The sequence below is a fragment of the Alosa sapidissima genome, chromosome 2 (assembly GCF_018492685.1).
Source record: "Alosa sapidissima isolate fAloSap1 chromosome 2, fAloSap1.pri, whole genome shotgun sequence".
In the NCBI taxonomy this organism is placed as follows: Eukaryota; Metazoa; Chordata; class Actinopteri; order Clupeiformes; family Clupeidae; genus Alosa; species Alosa sapidissima.
In genome coordinates this window covers 32,045,245-32,070,192 of record NC_055958.1, presented here as the reverse complement: position 1 = coordinate 32,070,192, position 24,948 = coordinate 32,045,245, and the positions used below count along the sequence as shown (strand labels likewise).

At 41.1% G+C, this 24,948-nt stretch overlaps 3 protein-coding genes across 6 annotated transcripts in view; 2 read left to right on the top strand and 1 right to left on the bottom strand.

The window, feature by feature from the left end:
• cryl1 (crystallin, lambda 1) overlaps positions 1 to 20,532 on the top strand; it is a 41,471-nt gene extending 20,939 nt beyond the window's left edge. For all 3 annotated transcript variants that reach the window (XM_042068815.1, XM_042068811.1, XM_042068806.1), the window contains 3 exons: positions 17,965 to 18,073; positions 19,277 to 19,383; positions 20,064 to 20,532. In XM_042068815.1, the coding sequence (XP_041924749.1) occupies positions 17,965 to 18,073; positions 19,277 to 19,383; positions 20,064 to 20,162 (315 nt within the window). In that variant the 3' untranslated portion in view covers positions 20,163 to 20,532. The remainder of the gene's footprint in view (positions 1 to 17,964; positions 18,074 to 19,276; positions 19,384 to 20,063) is intronic.
• Positions 1,250 to 24,563, top strand: gjb8 (gap junction protein beta 8). 2 transcript variants are annotated; one of them, XM_042068823.1, is made up of 3 exons: positions 1,250 to 1,263; positions 21,137 to 21,239; positions 21,938 to 24,563. In XM_042068823.1, the coding sequence occupies exon 3, from the start codon at positions 21,962 to 21,964 to the stop codon at positions 22,763 to 22,765; it is 804 nt and encodes a 267-aa protein (XP_041924757.1). In that variant the 5' UTR covers positions 1,250 to 1,263; positions 21,137 to 21,239; positions 21,938 to 21,961; the 3' UTR covers positions 22,766 to 24,563. The 2 variants fall into 2 exon arrangements, with proteins under 2 accessions (XP_041924757.1, XP_041924754.1); XM_042068820.1 differs by lacking the exon at positions 1,250 to 1,263 and having other exon boundaries at positions 21,087 to 21,239.
• zmym2 (zinc finger, MYM-type 2) overlaps positions 18,637 to 24,948 on the bottom strand; it is a 58,491-nt gene continuing 52,179 nt past the window's right edge. The window contains exon 24 of the transcript XR_006024648.1: positions 18,637 to 18,668. The gene's annotated coding sequence lies outside the window, so the exon portion shown is untranslated. The remainder of the gene's footprint in view (positions 18,669 to 24,948) is intronic.

The following is a 24,948-nucleotide window of genomic DNA, read 5'->3' as shown; positions in this document are numbered from 1 at the left end:
CCACGCCCCTCAGAGCCCAACCACTTCCGTCCAGTCGCACTCACCCCAATAATCATGAAATGCATGGAGAAAATCATACTACAACTCATCTTATCTACTGTCAGCACACAACTGGACCCATGCCAATTTGCATACCGGCCGAAAAGGGGGACAGAGGACCCAGTGGCATGCCTTCTCCACTCCCTCCTTCACCACCTCCAGACCCATAACTTTGCCTCAGTTCTGTTTGTTGACTTCAGCTCTGCATTCAATACAATCCAGCGCCATCAACTCATCAAGAAACTACAGCACCTGAATGTTACCCCTCCCCTCAATTTTCTCAGCAACCGGCCACAGACAGTGAAAATAGGGACAACATCATCATCAACCATCATCACCAACACTGTAACCCCCCAAGGTTGCGTACTCAGTCCCTTCCTGTACACACTCTACACAAATGACTGCCAGAGTTCACTACCCAACACCACTTATTACAAATATGCAGATGACACAGCCATAGTAGAACTACTTACAGACAACTATGATGCTGATAATGGAACTCTCTTGAAAGGGTCACCCTTTCAAGAGAGTTCCATTATCAGCATCATAGTTGGCCCCACAAGGCTTCCTTTTTAACATTCCATATGTTATCTTAATGCAGAGGAAGTAGATTGGGGCCCAAATAGAACGTTCAAGCATTGTTTTTGTTTTTATTGTTGAAAGGGTCTATAACGCGAGACAACATGGAGGAGTTCTCCATTTGACGTTATAATCGATTGCGGACGTGAACAGACAGCTACAGACACGGAGCGCACAGTAGGCCTACTTTCACTTTCTGTGCGTATTCATTACGTGAAAGATAATTAGTATTACATGGCAGTGAGTTTTGTTTTCAAATGTTTTCATGCATGTCTAGATAACGGGTGAGGAATGTTTAGGAGACTTGTAAATCCTCAAATTTAGGCTGTGCAAAGCACAGCACCTTTATTTGGCCATGGCTTGTATTCAGTCAGCTATATAGTCCTTTATTTCTTGCGTTTTATTGTGAGACATAGGCCTACTTTTTGTTTGGAGCGGCATGGCTATCAAAAGCAGTTGTACAATTTGAGATTTAATTTACATTTGGACTGTTTGATTATATTGCTAAATATCGGGACTGATGACCACTGATATCTGTGGGGTATTTAATGGCTTACTATTAAGTTTCATAGTGTCAGGATTTCGATTGCCATCCACTTATTGCGAGATAAGGTATCCGCGCTTTCATTCATTCATACGTGTGCTGTGCTGCAAGGGAAACCTTATTCCGTATAGCCAAAGAGGTCTAAGATAGCCTAAATGTAGTTATTTTTTAAATTATGCATGATTTACTTTTTTATAAAATTCATAGGCTGATGCCTGACAGCAACAATTGTGTTTAAATGTAGGTTACTGCCTCAGCCTCTAGCTCAGAAGGGGGCGTCATGCGACTGGTAGCTTGAGAGCAATGTGTTGGAGACTCATGGTGTAGGACAATGACTTTTCATTGGCAACAATACTAACCAACAATATAAAATATTAAGAAGAGCTCTTTTATGAGTAAATGCTTTGATTTGGTAAGCCTTAAAATTAAATCAACATTTTTCACTACATCGCTGCTGTTCCTCTGACTCTGTGGCCAAAACCCAAAAAGAAGACGAAACTCAAAAACAGTTCCGTCACAACATCAAATAAATTAAAAGAGGCTAAAAGCCCAATAAATGTGCCACACGTATTAGCCGAATATAAGAGAACCCTTGCCTATCCCATTTCAATTAGGCAGCACTACACCACCACAAACAAGCTGTTAAGTTTTTGCGTTTAGTAGGCCTACAACTTTTATGACGTGACGTTTCTTGAGCATAGACCTCTCCGGAATAAGTCCCGCCTCCGTAACTTCCGTATCCATCCAACTTCCGGGCGTCGAATGTCTATGGGAAATAACATGGCGTTTTGAAATATCATACCGGTAAAACATCTGTAGGTGGCGAAGTAGAAAAAAAAGGTGGGCCGATTGGCCTACACACTTCTGCCATCTAGTTTCCACTGGGTTTTTTGATTGTCGGTGCCGTTAAAGTAGAAATATATCAGTAAGAAGCACTAAGCTAATGCACGCTTCAGACGCCGCGACTCCCCCAGTCAAGGTTGCATAGCAACGGCATTTCATAGTTTGTCTTCACCGAAATGGAGTTTGTGACACCAGAGCCTGTGTACGGAGGTGGCACTAACCCTGCGTGAAATCATCATGTTTGATAGGTTGTTAATACATTCTGAAAACATTACTGTTCTGATCAAGGTCATGCAAAATAAAGCTATCGACTCAATACGATTCAGCCTCTGATTCCTAGTCTGCTTATCATTATCTGTTATTAGTGAAAAAAAATCTCATCTCGTCATGTCTTTAGTGTCTTCGTCGGCAATTTCTTTCTTTTTCAAATATCTCAATAACAGCTAACAAACTCGCACAGTCAAACCAAAGTTAAGTCATGTTGAAAAGAGGCTGAACCTTGCAAACGATTTACATTTATAGACCACTGAAACCACGCATGAATCACACGTGAAAATGACCATCACGTTAGGTTGTGACTGGGTTGTGAGCAAGATCCAAGGGGGCAGGCGAACGTTCGGAGAGCGTAGACACTATGGCGGATCTGAGGCTAAATAGTAGACCAGTTCACCTAGCCATCCCCATTGAACCCCATTCAATTTTGGCGCCACTTTGACATCAAATAACATTACAGCTGAAGTGTTTTAAGCCTTTATATGAACTTTTTCTATTTTTGGAGTAATACAACATTGTGTGATTGGCGTCATAACCTCGTAACTGACTTACCGGCTGAGTAATAAACTTTTTTCCGAAATCAATGCTAAAGTGATGTAATAAGCATACAACCAGAGCGGGTGAAAGCGTCGCACAGGAGCAAAATAACCATATTCTCTGGATAAGAATGAAAGCATCAGAACACAACATTTCAGCGAAGTTTTGATGGATTGACAGTAGCCTAGGCTATGAAGTGCTGTTTATATTAAATCACATTTATCTTCGAACAACTAGGACATTTAGAACAGTAATGTAGACATGGTGGTAACGAAGTAAGTAGCTACATACCCAATCTCTCGGTGCAGCTATCACAAGAGTTATGTGCCTATGTTACATTTACGTCCCCTGAGCCTGCGCAGAAAGCCTCGTCGACCAACAGGAAACGGTTGAAATTTGCTTCACCCGCCTCGATTGACGTCTATGTGATGACTGTCCATATCTTTTACTGTCTATGGCAAGATCTAACGCCCTTCTCCGCCCGCGTACATCGGAACTAGCTCCCGGTTAGCATTAATAATCGTTTACTACTTAAACGGCAACGACAATCAAAAAATCCAGTGGAAACTAGATGGCAGAAGTGTGTAGGCCAATCGGCCCACCAGCTTTTTCTAGTTTGTCACCTACTGAGTTTGACAGGTACGATCTTTCGAAACGCCATGTTATTTCCCATAGACATTTGACGACCGGAAGTTGGATGGATACGGAAGTTACGGAGGCGGGACTTATTCTGGAGAGGTCCATTTAGCTTCACCATCACGTCAAGTTGTAATGTATGCGCAATGCTCATCTAGGCTATTGAGTGTCCCAGTGACGCTACTTCCGTTGGCCTCCATGGGACCTATCTTTCAAAAAAATTTGAACGCCAGTTTATGGCGAAAAAGAAATTATTTTCTGGTCCCGGTTGACTTGTGCTTTGAATTACCCATGATGTTTGTCAATTTTAAAGACAATTTTTCATGGAAAGATATTTGCAGTTTGTAATTGAATTACAACATTGTGAAAGATCGTAATTCCAACGACTACAAACCCATCAGTCGTGCTAGTGACGTTAGCTCATTCACAGCCACACTAGATTGTACAAGCATACCAGCAACATGTCTTAATTGGGCTTTCCTTGCCGATGGAAATACCATGAGTCAGAGGATTAAACACATCAGGTAAGTTGTATTCGTCCATAGACTGTACATTAGATACTGTTAAGTGACATAGCAGGCAGCAAGATGCAACCGTTAACTAGCATAACAGCTAATCTTATCGTTGAATTACGTTGGTGACGTACATCGTTCGAGACGAGAGATGTAGTCCACTGAGCGGATTCGCACAAAACCAACATAACTTTTGAAGTCTATCGAACAACAGTACTTTCTTGAAGTGAAATTCACATACATCATATGTGAAATTCGTGGCACAATTCAAACTGGACCAAAAAATAATTGTTATCTCTCCATTAACTCCCGTTCATATTTTTTTGAAAGATAGGTCCCTTGTAGCGGAAGTAAAACGGAAGTCACTGGGACACTCTATACATACAGTCGGTTAAGACGTTCGGAAAGGTTACCGCCCCCCACGAGGGGGAAAGCATGCTAACATCACACAATGGAAGTCAATGGGCGAACTCGCAAACAGTTAGACTTTATACATTCAGGTAGAGGTAGAGTGGTGGAGGTGGAGACAGGTGGAGTTCTGCTTGTTTCTGAACACAATAATTTGAAGGAATTGTGTTTACTTAACTGCCCAGTGTATGCTAACAACGTAATTCACCCTCGATTGCCCAATGTTGACGACAAATTTCTCTTGAAGCTATATTCAATGGTAGCATCATTAGGTTGCTAACTGGCTAACTTTATATCGTCAGTATAACATAACCAACTGGTACACATTACTTGTTAAAACTATTCCCACGGCCATTGTAGGGAATGTGCATTCATGTGAGAATAAATTCAGATGCAACTTATGAGTATGTGATGTTACGGCAAAAGGGTTAGCTTGCTAAACCAAGCTGACTAAGCTAAGCTGACGGCCATTGAAAGCAGTTCTACAATGAGTACACTCGAGACAGTTCTGGCCGTTTAACTGGAATTAGCAAAATGAGGGAACTTAATGTTACCCTTAACCTCCTTGACACACAGATAACTCTCAGTTGAAACGTGTTTGTGTCGTTTAGTGATGTTTGCTAAAAGATTTAATATTTTTATAGGTGCTTTCTGTACTCAAGCCGGTGCACCTCCATTAGATTACATGCAATCGAAACGAATATTTTCCCCTCGGGGGGGTTTTCAGCCACGGTAACCACGGCAACTGGGGGCGGTAACCACGATTATGACTAGTTGCCGACTGTATGTATGGATTTAAGTGGCTTAAAGGCAGCAAAAGTGGGATATAGTGCAACTGCTTCCCCAAAACAATTCCTCCATAACTGTGTATTTAATCGTTTGATATGTGGATAACTTTCAGTGGACTAAACAAAAGGTAAAGATTTTGTTATCACAAGGCTAGCTGGTTCGTTATATGGCGAAGCATATAGCCAACTTTGTTTGCAGCAGTGAAGCTGAGTTTGTTGTTAACATTGTTGGTAACTGTCAGGGACTTAAACCCCAACATATAGATACAAGAACCACAACACGAAGTATGGCTTTGCCCACAAACTCTGGTACCAAGAGGAGAGCCTAGCTGCTTATTTAAGGAAGAATTCCTCACACTCTTATCTCACCCACACACACACAGACAGGGTGCAGTTCCAGTCTTTCTGGGTGCACACTCTTGTACTCTCTGTTCTTAGAACTCAGCACAACAACATTTAACTTGAACTCTCTGTTCTTAGAACTCAGCACAACAATATTTCTGCTTACACAAATGGTTATACAATGATAATAATAATTTCCTTACAGTAATGTAAACGTTTCTTTAGTTAGGAGCAGTAGCCTACTGTTTTTTTTTTATGTTGCATTCATTTTCATTGGCAAAAGCTAGCCTAATATGCATGATAACCTATATAGATTTGAGGGAGCTGCAGCTGTTAGCATCAGCACGGTCATATTAACACAGCAGGCACTAGTCCAGTGAAGGATTGTGTAAACCCCATCTAGGGTCTGATCAGATTTAGGACCGTAGGCGCTCAAAATCTGACCCCTGGGGGCCATGGCAGCCATTTTTCAAAATGGCCGCTAAATATGGATTTCGTAATGGGAAAATGAATTAAAAGCTGCCAGAAACATAAAATGCAATAACACACTTCACCATAAATACATGTAAATATGAGCACACTTTCACATAGAAGGTCTTTAAACTTTAAAATATAAGATATGTTGAAAATGGCTGCCAAATATGGATTTCATAATGTCATAATGGATAGATGACAGAAATTAACAATTACAAATTTTGCACATTTGGTCATTAATCAATCCAGTTCATTTTTAAGCAAAAAGGAAAAGAGGTTATTATGATATCTATCAGAAATTATGTACTTTTTAAATGCATATTTAAATCTGTAATATTAAATTGTGTGCATATACTAATACGCATCATTTTTACTTGGTAGTTTGTCAGTGACTCCTCCTTATTCAGTCAGTAGGTTTCATCTTGTGGTGGCCACAGTTGAATATCATTAGTCATCAGAGTTAGGATTCTGTGAAATAAAGTTGGTGTACATTTCCACAGAATTTAATTTAGGCTGGTTATCTAACTATCTAACTAGCTGCAATTCATCCTATTTATTTCATTAACTCTGTGCTCTTGTACGGCTAGTTTATACCACCAAAAGCTAATCTCAGTGAATTCTTTGCTCTCTAAATGCTCTCACATTGACTAGAAATATTACACACAGTTGCAATGATCAGGCACTCAGTGGATGTCATCAGAAATGCAATTAATCATTTGCATCCAGAGCAAACCCCACGATTGCCTTTGAACAGACACTATTTGCCTTGGTCAAGCAAATACAGTGGAAGTGGCTAGATAGATATGGTGAAATTGTCATTCTTTTTGGGGTCTCCACATTGAGATGGCATTCTTGAGGTCTTTAGGGGACTGGCTGCAAGGAAGTGGTTGGGTAGAGGCTCTTGTTCAAGCAGACATTACCACAACAGGCACAGCTGACTCTTTCTTAAAAGTGGCCCATGTTGCTCGTACGAAGAGAGCCCACCAAGTAACAGTGGCAGCATTGTACATTTTGCAACATGCTGCATATGATAATATCGTGAATATGCATTCCTCCAGTGATGTGCTGAGCTTTGATGAATGGTGCAAGAGGCAAAAAGATACAGTCCCACAGTTTCAGTATTGGGCCACAGTTATGGTGCTTGAGCTGTCCTTTTTGAACTTTGTAAGGTCTCTGCGGCTGGGCTCTTTTTTAACATGTATCTTGATGCCTTGGCTGACCTCACGCCATATTTTTTCGCCCTTGATCATACCAATTATGCCAGATGGATTCTGGTACATTTGAGGGACATATAAATATAGAAAAGAATGCACACCCTCCGAGGTGCTGGCAAGGGAAAATAAACTAATGTGGACACTAGTCACTAATAGTCAGTAATTACAGTACATAAAATGCGTACTGTAATTAGTGACTATGATGAATTAGGTAAAGACACAATGTGTATAATATAACTTGAAGTGTTGGATATGTTGTATGCTGACTGTTTTGTAAATATTGTAATTTATGAACACTATTGTTTCTGTAATCGTCTTGATGATAGGCTCCCTTTGTATGTTGTGGTTATGTGCATCATAATTGATTGTGTGGACCTATGCTTGATTACACACCTGGTGAGATACCCAGAGTGCCCTTGATTGACACCTGGTGCTTTAAGACTGGATTTGCTAGTGTCCACATTAGGAACCTTGACAAAGCCTGACAGGCCGAAACGTTGGAATAAAAGAATTAAGAGAGAGAGTGTGCGGCGACCAAGTTTTTCTACATTTGAGGGACATGACAGAGCTCCCCACCAAGCATCCACAAGTTTACAAGGAGTTCTTGGCTAGCAATTTTGCTTGATCACTCACAAAGAGAGTGATCAAGCCCATGAGCAGAATAATGCCCGTGTGAAGGGGGATGGTGGAGCTGTTGGCTTGCTAGGCAATCCTAGTGCATTGCGGCGGTGGATGGTTGCTGGGCCTGAAGTGGCTAGGGTTATCCAAGAATTTGAAGAGGCATATCAGAGTGGCCTGAATTAGGCATCACCATGATCAAAGCCCAAGTGTCCAAGTGAAATTGGCTAAGGATGTTCAGTGCCTTGTAAAGGTGATCCAAAAACTTGGGAACCCATTTGAAGAGGAGAGCAGGGATCTCATTGTGCTTGATTCAAAAGAAATAGCTGACCCTTGTGCGGCAAAGACTGTGCAGAATGTTGATCAAATTGGACAAGATCAATTCAAGGCATTTACACTCGATCGCCTAGTGAATAGAACAAAATGCACATTTGTCACAATAAATTGAAGGTCTTCTGAACAAGTTCTATGAAAACTCCCAGCAACAGTCAATAAATATTAGTGACTCTCAGAAATGATATGGAACTCTTTTCGAGGCTTTAAATAGGTTGCCAGAACATGGATGGAAATCTTGAGGAATTCTTTTGCCATGAAAATCAGCCCTGCCCTCCTGCTTTCTCTGAGAATGGCAAGCTCAGCCAGTGTACCAAGAGTGACCTCCTGTTTTGTCTTGAAGAAGGTTGTCCTCCCAAGTCAGAGGCTCCCAATGTCTTCTGTGTTGTCCTTGATGGAGCAGCAATCATAATGCTCAACCCTACAGGCTCAAGAAAGATTTGCAGAGTATGCCCATCAAGTGTAGCCCGACTCCGCCTGTCTACGTACTTCCGCTCATTTACATTTCCCTACAGTACTCCGTCTGGAATAGCTCTCGTTCACTTTGTTTACTTCGGCAACTTGTCTCCGAACCAACCAGCGAACAGAGGGTGTTCCTGAGAACGCTTACGTTTAAGTTGCAAGCCTGTCGTTATCGTTGTGTCCCCCGTGGTTAACATACGTCATTACCAAACGTTAGTGATTGAACTCTAATGATTTCAAACTTCAGACAAGCGTCCACCAACCAGGAAATAAACGTTTGCCAATGGATCTAGGCCAGACTCTCTGCGAAGTCATGGTATCCAGGCTACATCAAGTGTTCCTTCCTTATATTTCCTTGTGTCATCAAAAATCAACTCGTGTTGACTTGGTACGGGACAGGTACTTTGCCGACTCCATCAAAGGCACTGCAAGAACAAAGTGTGGTAAAGGGATCCGCAGGCGTGTATGTGCTGAAGCAGCTTTGCCAGCGAACTGGCAGAGCTTTCTAAGGGTGGATCAAACTAAAACAGATCTTTTTCAATACCTTTCAGACATCTTGGTTAAGTCATTTGACCATGGAGAGAAGCAACTTGTCATTACTCAGGGAAGTAACATCCTCTGCAAGCCACAGCTGCCTGACTTGTGCTTTATCTCCATGCAACCATGAGGAAGCAGATAACCGGATGATTTTACATGCATGTAATGCTGCGCAGAATGGCCATCATAAGATCATGATTCGAACTGTTGATACAGATGTCGTAGTGCTGGCTGTTTCTGTGGTGCAAAGCCTTGGTGACGCTGAACTCTGGGTTGCAATTGGAACAGGGAAGAATTTTAGGCACATTGCAGCACATGAAATTGCACACAGCAGCACATGAAATTGCACACAGCCTTGGTCCTGAGAAGGCACATGCACTTCCAGTGTTTCATGCTTTGACTGGTTGTGACTCAGTGTCTAGCTTTGTTGGTTACGAGAAAAAAACAACATGCACCATGGAAAGTCCTCCCTGAACTTACTGTACTCAGGCATTGTTGGAATTGAGCTGTGATCCATCTGATATTCTCTCACATACTGTATATCAGAGACAATTGAAAGGTTCAGTTCTGCTGTATGACAGAACCAGTACATGTGAGAGTGTGAACACAGCTAGGAAAAAGCTTTTTTTCTAATAGGCACAATGTTCGCTGAATTCCACCAACAAGTGCAGCTCTTGAACAGCATTGTGAAAAGGGCAACATATCAGGGTGGTCATATTTGGGGCCAAGTATTACTGCCTTCTCCTCATTTGCCTTGTCCATCTAAATGGAGGTGGGTCAAAACAGAGGGTGGCAGTTTTGAACCATACTGGACCTCACTTGCTGAAGCATCTATGCATGCTATGAACTTTTTGTCTGCAAATGTACAAATGTCTATATTAAACAATGCAAATGCAGAGCAGCATCACTGCAGTGTACTGCTTTATGTTTATGTGAGGGAGAATGTCAGAGTGTAAAGCTGTGTTAATAATTTTTTTGCTTCTTGACCGAGACATAAGTCGTCATTGAATTCAGCATGGACGTTAGAATCTTATATGTTATGTTATTAATTAAATTTTGTGTTGAGTTGAACTACTGGTTATTTGTTCTGTTTCTTGTTATGCAGGCCTACATTAAAAAGACAAAAAAAAAACCTTTCCATGTCAGCTGTTTAAAAACAGTTGACCTTTTTGTATCACCATTCGTGAATTGCTTTAGTAGAGACCAGACAAAGATCAGCTCTTAATCATTTGTCATTGTGATCTCTAATTTTGATCACATCACATAAATTTATAGATCATTCATTAACCCATGTAGTAATATTTAGTATTACAGGAACAAATTTTGAAACATATCTTATATTTTAAAGTTTAAAGACCTTCTTTGTGAAAGTGTGCTCATATTTACATGTATTTATGGTGAAATGTGTTATTGCATTTTATGTTTCTGGCAGGTTTTAATCCATTTCCCCATCCATTTCCCCATTACAAAAGTTGAACTACTGGTTATTTGTTCATAAATGGCCACCATGACCCCCAGGGGTCAAATTTTGAGCGCCTACGGTGCTAAATCTGATCATCTGATCTGTATGTTTCTGGCAGCTTCTAATCCATTTTCCCATTACGAAATCCATATTTGGTGGCCATTTTGAAAAATGGCCGCCATGACCCCCAGGGGTCCAATTTTGAGTGCCTACAGCCCTAAATCTGATCAGACCCCCTTTGTGAGCCTTCCTACCAAATTTATGGTGAAATATGTTATTGCATTGTATGTTTCTGGCAGCTTCTAATCCATTTTCCCATTACGAAATCCATATTTGGCAGCCATTTTGAAAAATGGCCACCATGACCCCCAGGGTCAAGCGCCTATGGTCCTAAATCTGATCAGACCCCCTTTGTGAGCCTACCTACCAAATTTGATGCTTTTATCGCAAAGTGATCGATTTTTGCGCTTAACCGCCCTACTAATCCCCAGAAACCAGTTTCAAAGCTCAAATCAGTGAAGAACTACTGTACCAGAGAAAACGTTGGGGAGAAAACTCAAACAAGTTAATGTTAGACTTAGACTAGCTGTGTTACAGTTTCTCGTTGCAAAATTAAAATGTCACTGGAGCTCCATGCGCTTTTGTAGGCTACACCAGAGAATGTCTAATAAGGGGAGAACCGCCACTCTCGGGAAACTTACGGTTTCTGAACTGGTTGCAGTTCCGTTTCTGGTTCCACATGAGGGCGCTCACGAATAAGTGCAAAATGAATGGAGGTCTATGGAGCTGTACCCCTCAAATCCACTTTTTCGGGATATATTTTTTTGCGCAGAAATTTGAATGTTGCATGCGAAAGAGGGGGCAGAGAAAATACACACCGCTGAGTATTATATTTTTTAATCACTTATTTGTTCTAAAAAGCCTTTCAAATGCGTCAATGACGTCATTCATTAGCAGAAAGCTAGTGTGTTGTGGGTAGGGCTGTCAAAATAACTGATTAATTTCGATTAATTAATTTGAGAAAAAATAACTGATTAAAAAAATTAGTGCAGATTAATCGATTCTGTATGACCTTTGACCCCGAGTTCTAGTCAATAAAAATTAGACTGTAAAGGAGAGAGAAGAAAACGTGCTGCCTGGATCATTGATTGGAACATTTACTTTTAAAAAACGGCCTGATGGTGTTGATAAAAAAATAAAGTGTTGAAAATAAAGTCCTCTGTAATGTCTGCAGCAAGGAATGTGCTCTATATACATCAATGCAAAGAAATAAGTGTTGACATTGAGGGGAGTGTTAATTTAATTTTATTGTGTCCCCTAGGTCATATCTGTGGCCTGAAATGCCTTGTATGTGGAAAAAAAACCTTCTTCCCAAAGCACTTTTAAATTTATTTCCTCAGCATATTGGGTCATATCATAGATTATTATGACAATTATTTGAAGAGTGAAAATAATAATAAAAGAGTTTTTGAAGTTAATGTCACAAATGCTGATTATTCAATGATTCATTGAATTTAAATATTTAAAATACTTTCACAGCAAAAATGATATATGCAATTCATTTAGATTAATTAATCACAGAGTATGTAATTAATTAGATTAATTATTTTAATCGATTGACAGCCCTAGTTGTGGGCAACAACGACCCAACCTGTAAGAAATCAGAAGGACATAAGTACTTGTTCATTCAACTTTTGACCTATAATCCATATTGAGCTTGCAGAAACCACAATCAAATCTTCGATTTTTCCACGACAACCAAGTGAAAGAGACACATTTAGCCGTCTATAGCCGCTCCATAGACCCCCATTGTTTTTGCACTTATTCGTGATCGCCCCTAGCGAAACTGAAACAGATTGCAGGTACAATGGAGTTAATAGGGAGTGATCCGGTTCTCCGTAAACGGGCTCTGGCTACACGCAGTCTCAAAAACACTGTTTACAGCTCTTCGAGTCACTGTAGGAGGTCATTTTTTTTTTATAATGATAATTTAGATAGGCCTAGGCTACACTTATGGGGTGGGTGCTATTGCGTTTTCTAAATGGGGGGCCACACAATAAATTAATTTATGTTACTATACACCAACTGGCCTGTAGGTGGCCGGAGACAGTTTTCTGTTAATATCTCGATAACCGTAGGGCCTAGGAGGACCACCTTTTTTTGTATGTTGGTCTTCAGGAGCCATGTCAACCCATCCCATTACCACTTATTTCATGTATAGTGCCACCTAGTTAAAAATGAAAAAGCAAAAAATTAGGTGTTTTCATCACAATATCTCTGGCTGACATGGTCAAAACTGCACAAAATTGAAAGTGTAGGATCATTATGGCACCCTCCGAATGCATGCCAAGTTTCGTGAACTTTCGTTCATGGGGGGCCTTACAATAAAATAATTTATGTGTACATTTAGTGACCGTACAAGTTTTCTGTGAATATCTTGAGAACTGTAGGGCCTAGGATGACCATTTTTTTCCCGTACGTTTGCCTCCAGGGATCATGTTAACCCATTCCATATGCACACATGTGCATAAACAGATACACACGCACACACATACATTCACAGTAATCATACGTATGACACATACTCACACAGTAGACATATGTACGCATGCATGCACATGCATAAACACAGGCACATACACAGGCACACACACACACACACACACACACAGACATACACACCCACACACATAAACATAAACATGTACACGCACACATGCACACAATTCATGAATTTCTCAGAATTATGAATAGGCAAGATGGGGGTGGCATTGTATAAAATGAATTTTACATGTGAAATCTATGAACTAATCATGTTTTGGTACTTGTTGTCTAGCAGATCCCAGTGAGAATTGAGTGTGGATAATGCAATTTAGTGAGACATTTGTGGAAAAAATGTGCTGGACTGGGCGGCGGTCATATTTTGTACCGCTCTGCGGTACATCTAGTTTAATGCATTCTAATCCATTGTCAATCACTTCCGGGAACTTTTTGAAGTTTACATGAACCACGTGACCTTAACGAATTTTGAACACCCATTGTCGCAACTCTACCTTTTATATGGCTCTGGTTTAGCCTATTGAATAACTTCAGAGAATGTAAACCATTTTGTGGAATGATGCATCATCGTATGAAATTTGCAATGATGTGACTCAAAAACAGTCTCTGGTAGCCTATAAGTGACATCACGCTCTGTCTGCCACTCATTGTCTGTAGCTTGTTATACTTTGCATTTGGGACCTTGCAGTCGTAATGGTTGTTTGTTTATTCAAAGTCTAAAGACAGTCCAACGTAGCCTGGGCTATTCAAAGTCTCAGTTTAATCCACATAATTTTTTACGTTGTTTTGAATAGCCACTGTATACCTGTGTTTGTTGGCGTGTTGTTGCAAAACTTGTGGAATCATTTTATGCAAGCAAACCGCATACAAGGGGTCTTTATTGTTGAGGTCAAACATGATAATCAACCACCATTTGGGGAATGACACTAATTTTCCACCTCCCCTTGAGTTAAACAATTGATTTTTACCTTTCTCCATTTCATCCAGCCATTCTCTGACCACTTTTAGCTCCAGCCTAGCATAGATCATTGAATCGGATTAGACCATTAGCATCTCACCTGCTAGCATCACGTTTAAAAGTGACTAAGATTTCCGATAGTTTTTCTATTTAAAACTTGTCTCCTCGAGTTAGAAAGTGTAATAAGACCAACGGAAAATGAAACGCGGCTATTTTCTAGGCTAATTTTACATGGAACTATACTCTCATTCAGGCATAATAATCTAGTCACTAACCAATTTGTCTGCTGCAGCCTAACCTTGTTGCAGTAAGTTAGCCTACTGGGACTATTTTCAGATGCTGCATGATATTGTGCTGCTGCGCCCATGATGTTCCTTGATTATTACGCTGGAATGAGAGTATAGTTCTTTCTCTCATCAATACATATATATCAATGTAAAAAAGCTACAAACTCAGTTTGGTACTGATAACTGATACAAACCGCAGCCCATAGTTAATTTCCTTTGCTAGTAATTCTGGGACTATGATTTTTGTTAATATTTTTTGCCGGTAAGGGTGTGAAGTTCATCTTAAATTTCATTCATAATTGTATTAAATCTAACTCTAACCTTCAGAAACCACGCACATAAATGTGTACCCTGTCAGTATTGTCTTTGATATAATACGCCTCAGTTGAGAATCAAGTGGAAGACTTTAAGGCATGCTGAGTGGAGGTGTGTGTTTGTTTGTGTGTGTGTGTGTGTGTGTGTGTGTGTGTGTGGCCTGCAGCATCATTCTTCTCTTAAGTTGTGATGGAGCATGCAGGAGTTGCAGTCCTTAACATCTGCTGCAGAACCAGTTCACTCCAGACACTTGAGTAGTTGTTGCTCAAATGTTTCCTAGGCATGTGACTGAACATGTTTCAGTGGTATCACTGTGACCAAAGTTGTGCAGTTTTCCCACATTGTGACATTAGTTCTGTCTGCCCTATATGTGGATCAAACAAGGTCAGCGTGTGACAAGTGACTGTTAAATCTGCTGATCAGGGTTTAGGTCAATTTATTGATGTATGCATTTTCTAAAGGTGTATGTTATTGAGGTTAAGAGTGGACAGATTCAATCATAAAGTAACGCTGACCTTGATTGTTGTTGAGAGTTACATCTATTTTTTCTTTTTTTTTCCCCTTCAGCTGAGCCAATTTTTGTTTATTGTGGCAAGAAACAATGTTTAGCAGACCACAGACCTTCAACTTTGAGATTGAGATGAGATTGCATTTTGCTATGGTACAGCTATGTTTGAGCATGGGCAGAGTAAGTCAAACTAGAGTGCATTTTACTGGAAACAAATGTCAAGTAAATAATTGTAAACACTGGTGTGAGTCCAAGAAATTAAGAGTCCACGAAATTCTGTTAGACATGTGTAATAAGCCCAAGGAGGATGGTTAGAGTGATTTTAGAATAACTAAGTGCACAGGTTTTAAGAAAAGTGGGCGCAGATGACAAAACCGTGTCCACAGTTTAAAAAACATGCCCTCAGATTTCTAAACACAGCTTACAGGCCCTCTGGGAGCTCTGTAAATGTGTTGACAGAAAGCAAATTAACAAAACTAACATTTCAAAATTAATAGTCAAGTGTTTTTGAATCCCAAAACCCAAACAAAATGTATCTGACATTTATTATGATCATTCATAATAATAATTATGTTTTCTACCAAAGCATTGGCATTTCTATACAGATCACGTGCCGATGGCCTGATTAGAGTTAGGGTTGGAGACTGTATTTTGAGGTCTGCATTTTTGCCAGGAATGCCTTGATAGTATTGGGTTTGTTTTACAGTGTCATGGAGATATTTGAAGATACTTAAGGTATCACTATTATCACGTTGTGTGGTTACTGTATTTCCTAAGTTGCCATGTGAAACCAAGTGTGTGGCAACTCACGCAGTGTAGAACCTGGTTACTGATTGGTTCGCTTTTTCCACAGAGCCCTTTAGCACTGACGTTTTTCGGACAAAGGGTTATTTCACTTTTAATTGCTATCAACGGTACTTTCAGTAAGGATAATACCTATGGTAAAAATAAAGCATGTTTTTTCCCTTCTGCTGGTCGAAATATAAAACATGGCCAAACATAACCATGTGACTGTGATAAAGATCCAAAGAAACTTCAGGGATCGCAAATCCAACCACAGATAATCTTGTCAATACCCTGGCAGAACTGTTAGCCTGGCTATTAATCAGGCCCAGGAAGGTTACACAAGCACATCATTCATATCTAGAGTGGGACAACAAGGATCCATTCAGTCTTTATTAACATCCTTAAATACACATATTACAAGGTCTCACTGATGAGTAAATATGAAAAGAGACCTAACAGTTATGAAGCTGTGTATTTGACTGCTGTATCCTTACCATAGAAACTACGAAACAACAACAAACCAAAACATACACACACACACGTGTGACTTTTCACTGAGTGGAAGGCATCATTCAGATAATATTTAAGGACTAAGATGTAGGTCAAGAATGTGGCCTGGCCTGGTGTTGGAGGAGCTCACGGTTTTTTTCTGATGTGCAAAGCCTCAGGCCATCACAACACACTGAGACATTGACGTGGGTCCACCAGAGCGAACCTCATGAGAGCAGGACTCCTTTCAGACAACAGAGATGTTCTAACCAGCTTTACCTCATTAGGGGACGTTCAATATCTTCCAAATGTTCGCAAACAATTTTACAGTAGGCTCTCCAAAAAGGCCCATGGTCTTACTTTCCGTACTAAAATGCCAGTCACATGTTGTCTCCCCATTGGTTTGTATGTAAGGCATTTAGAAACAGAGCTACATGGAAACACTGTGCCTAATAAATAAGTAAATGCAATACATTTGAACAGTTTATCTGTTAGAGATATAGCAGCGGCCTGCCATCTGTAAAGACCTTGTCAGTGTCAGTGGATCAGCCACACACACGCACATACACACACACACACACACACACACACACACACACACACCCACACCCACACAGGTAACCCTCATCCATACCTCCACACACACTCATGGTCCAGGATGGAGCTTTGAGAGTGAGCCAGCAGTGGAAAGTGGATCAGCTGAGAAAGCAGACTGCTGTCCCCGGTCATTACTGCAGAGGAAAGGCCTCTTTTCACGGCTCCCCCTCCTACACACACACACACACACACACACACACCCTAGCCTGGCTGCCGTCTCGCAACTGTGAGATAACGGACTCGTTGTTGCCCGGAAAAAAAAAGGAACAAAGACCACCCTGTCCCCCCCTTTACCTCTCCCCATCCTAAACACACACACACTCTCTCTCTCTCTCTCTCTCTCCCTCTCTCTCTCTCTCTCTCTCTCTCTCTCTCTCTCTTTCCCTCCCTCTCTCTCTTTTTCTCTCTCCCTCTCTCTTTTTCCCTGTCTCTCTCTCCTCTCTCTCTCTCTCTCTCTACTCCTGTTCTGTGTTCGAGCTTTGATTTCACCCGGTCCGGCCAGCCGGTATCCGTAACCTCAGGTAATCGGAGCAGCAGCAGCTTGGTCCAGTCTTGGCACAGTGGCCTGGCTCCCCCCAGAGTGCCTTCCCATTATCCTGCTGACACAGAATCAGATGATTAGCGAAACCCAATATGGTGGGAGACGCTTTAGCGCCATGCTAATGGGATGAAAAGGGAAGGGTTTTGACCTTTGACCCCCCAAAAGATGGACAAATGTACCGGTAGAGGAATTGTTATTGAGTCAGAGCCTTGATGATTTGGTGATAGATAAATGCAGGAGTAACATGTTGATTGGATGAAGGTAATTGGTATTTTTATTGAAATTATTTATCTTTTTTGTCTTTGTATATTATTCATTTCCAGGATGGAATACTATCCGTGGAGGACATAGACCTGGTGATGACCGAAGGCCTGGGCATGCGTTATGCCTTCATCGGTCCAATTGAAACCATGCACCTCAACGCACCAAAAGGCATGTCAAAGGCCCTCCATTTTAAATATCCCAACAACATTGGTATGGCTGTATGAAGTCTCCTAGCAACATGATCTTCACAGAGGTCACTCACTCACTCTACTCTGTGCTAATGTAATTATACTAAACTACACCGTCATATTTACACCATGCGATTCACGTGTCCTGTGCAAATGTAACTGTGCGTGACGGAGCTAACAGGGATGTGTGACCAAGAGAGAGCATAAGCAAGCACAGTTATTATGCGAGGACGTGCTACATGTACGTGCATATATGTGTTTTGTGTGTTTGGGGGTGAGGTGGTGGGGCAGAGGGGCCGACCTCACTGACATGGTGAATATCAGAGAACTGTGTGAAATCTGGAGAATGACTCTGGGCCTGTGGATCCGTCTGGCCGCGTGAGGGAAGCCGTGCCCCTTGAAGGTGCAGATGAATGGACGGCCTCACATTGACACACTGGTTCCAAGACTAATGGCAAGTGGAGGGCTTGGAGCCTTGCCATTTCGTGGGTGTTCGTTTTAGTTTTTGGAACACTTAAGATTTGTTTTTTTTTTGTTGTTGTTTGTGGTGTGTGTGTGTGTGTGTGTGTGTGTGTCTGTTACATAAACCGTAACAGACACACACACCGCACACACACAAACCGCACACTAGTCCTGGAATGTTAGGACAGAAGAAAACTTCAGAGTGTACAGCCCATAACTGTTAGGTAGATAAACTTCCACAGTACTCGTCATGCTTGAAGACTTTGGCAAGAATAAGTATCCTTTTAAACTCAACCACTGGACGAGGCTGCACCCACTCACCCACAAACACTGCTTAGTCATGATGAATGAAACAAACCTGTCCAACCATCACATTAGTGATGCACAATAAGCTTTTTGTTTGACAAGGACATTTTTCCATTACAGTTGATTGGAATAGATATTGATTTTTATAGATATTTGTTACCCTCCTCGTGACGCCTATCAATCTGTTTGAGCCTCCAAAACTTCAAGTATAACAAAGAAATCTTTTGTTATTTTCGTCTTTATGTTTTTATGTTTTTCTCAATGTTGGATGGATATTAAGGAAGAACAATGCCATTCAAGTGTAAACATGTATTATAGTTGTAATAGTTCTGATGTGGAACCAAATCATTTTGAATGAGGAACAATGTCCTGGGTGTAGTCGAAGTCCTGTGGGTAATACTTCTCATTTATTTAGGTCTAGAGGACTATCTTGAGCGCTATCGTGTGGGAATGAGGAAGGTGCTGTCGACATTTGGGCCTATACCTGAGTTTTCTGGAGAGGAAGCTGCTCTGGTCAACAAGGTACATGTGGGTGTGCACAGGCCAGTTCTGTAGCATTTCATGTTTATCTAGTTTGAAAGTGTCAGGTAGAAAGTAACCCCAATACATTGTACACAAGTATTGTTCAGATATTTTTTTTGTTTGGTAGGCTACTAAATATCCATACATATGGATATAATTCATTGTAACATATAACTTAAAACATATGATTAAAACATAGTTTGGTTTCAAAATGCTATATCCTCCATTTCAATTAATTTATATTTATATATATATATATATAAGTATATATACTCTTTTGATCCCATTTGGTCTATGCATTTATCCCAGTCCGTGAATTAGTGAAACACACTCAGCACACAGTGAGGTGAAGCACACACTAATCCCAGCGCAGTGAGCTGCCTGCAACAACAGCGGCGGTCAGGGAGCAGTGAGGGATTAGGTGCCTTGCTCAAGGGCACTTCAGCCGTGCTACACTGGTCGGGGTTCGAACCGTCAACCCTCCGGTTACAAGTCCGAAGCACTAACCAGTAGGCCATGGCTGCCCCCTAATTTCAGGTAATTTCAGTGGAACTGGAACAATTAAAAATGGATATATAGCGTTTTGGAACCAAACTCTCCAACTCTTCATATTAACTCATAAGTACTAAGGCTAAGGAAATCGGAAATAAAATGTCTCTTTGTGTGCTCCTAATCCTTAGGAGATCTGTGAACTCATCCCTGCTGACCAGGAGCACCTCTCAGCCAGAAGAGAGAGGCGGGACAAGCTCTTGATGGCCCTGGCCAAGCTGAAGAAGTGAGCTAACGCTGCTCCTCCGATGACCCCAAGGTCAGGCAGGGGTGGGTGGTGGCGACTCAGAACAGAATTCCATCTGGAGCCCTCCTGGACGACCTGGCTACGGACCAGAATGCATTGGTGCTCAGCCCACTCAGTGATATCAATACTAAATGTGACTAGCCTTCAGGGAAGCCAGCCAAAAGTTCTCTTTGGCATAGAGATCTAACCACGAAATGAAAGCTGATTCAATTGCAAGTACATGGGCAAGCACTGAAATGAATCAGATAGTTTTAATGCTGTAGTTCATTATGTTCTTATTATTAATTCACTGTTATAGTGACTTTCCATGAAAATGTATTATGATTATGAAATAAACAATCATCATGGCCTTATCTTGTTGTCAGGTTGTTCAGTGTTATAATTTTGAAATATAGTAAAAACAACTTCTTTTAATCCATTTCAAGCACCAAGATATAGTTGGTTCATTTGGGCTTAATCTGTACACTACTGACTGACTGTGGTTTTTGAGCGGGCCCTCACACACAAGTGCAACTCCCCATCAATTTGTTGTTTATAGTATTATAGCTAATTATAACCTTTTGACTACATTTTACACCTATTTGACACAGAAGTCAAAATATTGCATGCATAGGCTATAATTCATGTTATTTATTACAAGTCCATGTATGTATGTTGTATAGCCTAATTATAAAATATATAATAATTTAATACCTAGACTAATATAAATATATATGATGACAAACTCTATAGGCTATTTGATTATTTGAATAAGACATTCAAAACGTTGATTTAATAACTTGCCTGATGTTCAAGGAAGTATTCTTCCAAAACTTTGTTTTTATTTCATCTTCGGATTGTTCGTAGGAAACTTCCTCAAGATGGGAGTGGGGCTCCACCCACGATCATCCTCAAGACAAAACTCAGGTGCAAGTGACTCGGTGAGCTGAGTTTGCTTCAGACACCACCTTGTTGCAGTTGCCGCTCTTAGACTTACAGCGGTAATAAACCATCTATTTGTGGGGCTAAAACAATAGGATTTTACCGATGGAGGCCTTTTAATAACTTTTCTGACCGCAAGGTGAGTTTTTTTTTTTTTTTTTTTTATTTTTTTTTTTTTTTGAGTGTCTTCGGATTTATTAGAATAGTTTTTAACGACAATTGGACTCTGATTGCTTATGAATTATGAATGAAAGAAAGCCTGTAATTCCTGTCTAGATTATTCAGAAGCCAACAAACTTGTTCAACCCAACGTGAACTTTTGTTCTCCGCATGATTGATTAGTTGCTGCACTGCCTCTAGTTTATTGTTCTTAGGCCGTATCTTATGTTTGTTAAATACAATGGATTAAGACTATATTGATCTAGTAATTTGATGTTTTGATAATCAAGAATTGGTCATATTTTTGCTGTTAACCTACTGTATGTTCAAATAAGGAAGGCACCCTCTTCCAAAAGTATTTAAGTAAACTGGAAATGCTTATGGTGACTTGGTTTTGAGTTTATATGTATTACTTTGTGTAATTTGTAATTTGTAGGCTACTGGGTTGAAGTGAAGTTGTCTCTAGTGTAAAGCAGTACTGCCACTGACAAAGCAAACTTAAACACGATGAGGAGCTAAACAGTATGACAGCTATTGCCCGTCGCTTGTAATTGCTACTACTGTTTGCGTTTATCAAAGTAGGCTTATGTAAAGCATATTGAATAACCTATGAAATGCACTATATAAATAAACTTGACGACGAAATAATAGCTTATAACATTGTGTCTCTATTTCCAGGTGGCCTGAAGTGAATCAACCAACATGAGCTGGGGGGCGTTGTATGCCCAGCTGGGTGGCGTGAACAAGCACTCCACCAGCCTTGGCAAGATCTGGCTGTCCGTCCTCTTCATCTTCCGCATCACCATCCTAGTACTGGCTGCCGAGAGCGTCTGGGGCGACGAGCAGTCCGACTTCACCTGCAACACACAGCAGCCCGGCTGCAAGAACGTCTGCTATGACCACTTCTTCCCGGTCTCGCACATCCGCCTCTGGTGTCTGCAGCTCATCTTCGTGTCCACTCCGGCGTTCCTGGTGACCATGCACGTGGCCTACCGCAAGCGAGGGGCCAAGAAGGACCTCATCGCCACGCGAGGAGATAAGCCTAACGAAGACGACCTCGAGAGTCTCAAGAGGCGGCGGCTGCCCATCACTGGCCCCTTGTGGTGGACGTACACCTGCAGCCTGTTCTTCCGTCTGATCTTCGAGGGCGGCTTCATGTACGCCCTCTACTACGTCTACGGCGGCTTCCACATGCCCAGGCTGGTCAAGTGTGAGCAGTGGCCTTGCCCCAATAAGGTGGACTGCTTCATGTCCCGCCCCACGGAGAAGACGGTGTTCACCATCTTCATGGTGGGCTCCTCGGCCATCTGTATGATTCTTAATCTCGCTGAGCTGGCCTACCTGATCGCCAAGGCCCTGATACGATGCTCGGCGCGGATGCAGAGGAAGAAGCACGCCTACACTCACCCAGAAAATGCAACCAAGGACAAGGCTTACTTGCAGAACAAAAAGAATGAGATGTTACTGTCGTCCTCTACGGACTCCAGCACTGGCAAGGCGGTGTGAAGCCCTAGCAATGTGGCGTCTGCCCCCCACCCGCCCAAAGCAGAGGCCACAGAAGATTACATGTTACGTTACGTGTTCAGTATTCTAACAGATTTTAAAGTTTTTCTTTTTTAGTCATTGTTTTTTCTCTCCCATTGGCATTTTAATTTTAGAAGTGCCATATTTGGGAAGACATGAAGGTTTAATCAACTTTGTTACTTTTAGCTTCATCTTCTGTGTAGATGGAGTGCATACTTAGACAAGCAGTGAATGTCATAATGTGGTTTACATGAATGAAATGAAGGTCATTTATATACCCCCCCCCCCCCCCCCCCCCCCTTAACTGTCACATGAATTTAATGCAAGCATGTGAGATGGAGCAGCAGTGACATCTAGTGGTAAATGTCAGCCATAATCATTTCACAACTGTTGAGCATTATTTTTGTTGAAGGTATAATAATGCCAACTTACTTGAGACACTGAGGTTGTTAAAGAAAACAAAACATAGCTTCTTTCCATCATGTGTGTCATCCACTGAAATGCTTACAGAAACAGTCTGTGCCTTAGTGTTTGCAACCCCACTTCAGTCAAGGGCTGTACTTCAAGTAATTTTGAAGTCATTCAAGGGTTTTAACGTTTATTTGAGATGTGCTCCATTCATTTTTTCAGTTTTTCAACATATTTTTCAAATCAAGATATTCTTCGAAGACTTTGCCAGTTGTGTCATTTTTTAAACTAACTCCAAAGAAGTATTTAGTTTCTTTAATAAACTAAAAATGTGGCATTAGTGCTTGTGTTAAGTCCAGTTCCTATGTGCCATGTAGCCTTAAACTAATGAGGACTGTGACATCTCCACTTCCAGCTTTTATTGTAGAGGAAGGGGGGGGGGGGGGGCATTCCAAAATAAATAAAAGTTATAACATCAGGTGAAACTGGCTACACCTTAGGGCTGTAACAAACTAACTTGAAAGTAATTCCTGTCACACCATTTTCAATAACTCCACATAGCCCGTCTAGTCATATGGCATCAAGTCAAATGTCAAAGGCACGTCATCTGTGTGTTTAGGTACGCCTGCCTCCTGTCACCTGCCACGCTCAATCCATTCTAGCCAATAGAGTTGGGCAAGGCTACTTGTTACCAGTTGCCCTGTTAGTTGGGCCTCGGCAAATGCAACAATTACAACATGTCGCCTTAAGAAAGGTATAGGCTACCCCGAGCACCCAGCTCAGCCAGCGGCGGATCACTTTTCAGGCCGTTTATTTTAGCCGCACTGCACTTACACTGTACGCTACACGTGTTTCTTTGAGCGCTTATCACTAATGTCAATAGGCCATGGAAATACATGACTGGAAATAACGCTGCAGTAGCCTACCTATGCTCAATGAAATGGATTTCTTTTCCGCCACCCAAAGTTTTAACTGGGAGGCCTGTTGTGGGATGCGATTATCTGATCACGTAAGATATCATCTGTCTTCATCTGTTAAGAGCAATTGCTTGCTCGTTTTACAATCTGTTTATCTTCCACTCCAGAATGACACTTTAATGTTTTATTTCATTTTATTTCTTTACATGATTATCCACTTTGTGCAGCAAAAAAGCAGGCCCACATTGGGTTCACACGATGGGTCTGTCATTCATGTCGACATAAAAAACGAAAATAAAATCTCTTCAAATTATAAAAGGAGATTAGCCTATATTGGTTGACTTTTATACATGGAGGCTAGTTAACTATGTATGACTGTTAGTTGCACTTTTCATTCATCTGCCTTTTACTCTGCCATAGAATCATCTCTATAATTAAATGAGAAAGAAGCACAACTTGTTTACCTGTGTGTGTCTGTGATTGATATCCTTGACAGCGTCAGGAGCTGCCCATTTGTTTGTGAAAATGTCGCTTTGTTCTCTCCTTGGCTAGCCGGGTGAGGGCGGTGCGTTTCTAGTCTAGTCTAATGGTGGGCAACTCTCACAAGTTTAGCTCTAGCCTTCATTGTTCAACATGTTTGTTTACAATAACATCTAATGGTAAACCTTGTAAAAGTCATGGGATTTTTTTTTATCAGAGGGAACCTACTTTCTAGCTACATCAATTAGTCTTAGTACTTCAAACACACAATGAACCTGTTTATTAGGCTATTATTACGCACGCATGTAGGCTACACTTACGCACAAATGTAAAAAACCGTTATTTGTGCAAAAAGTGTAA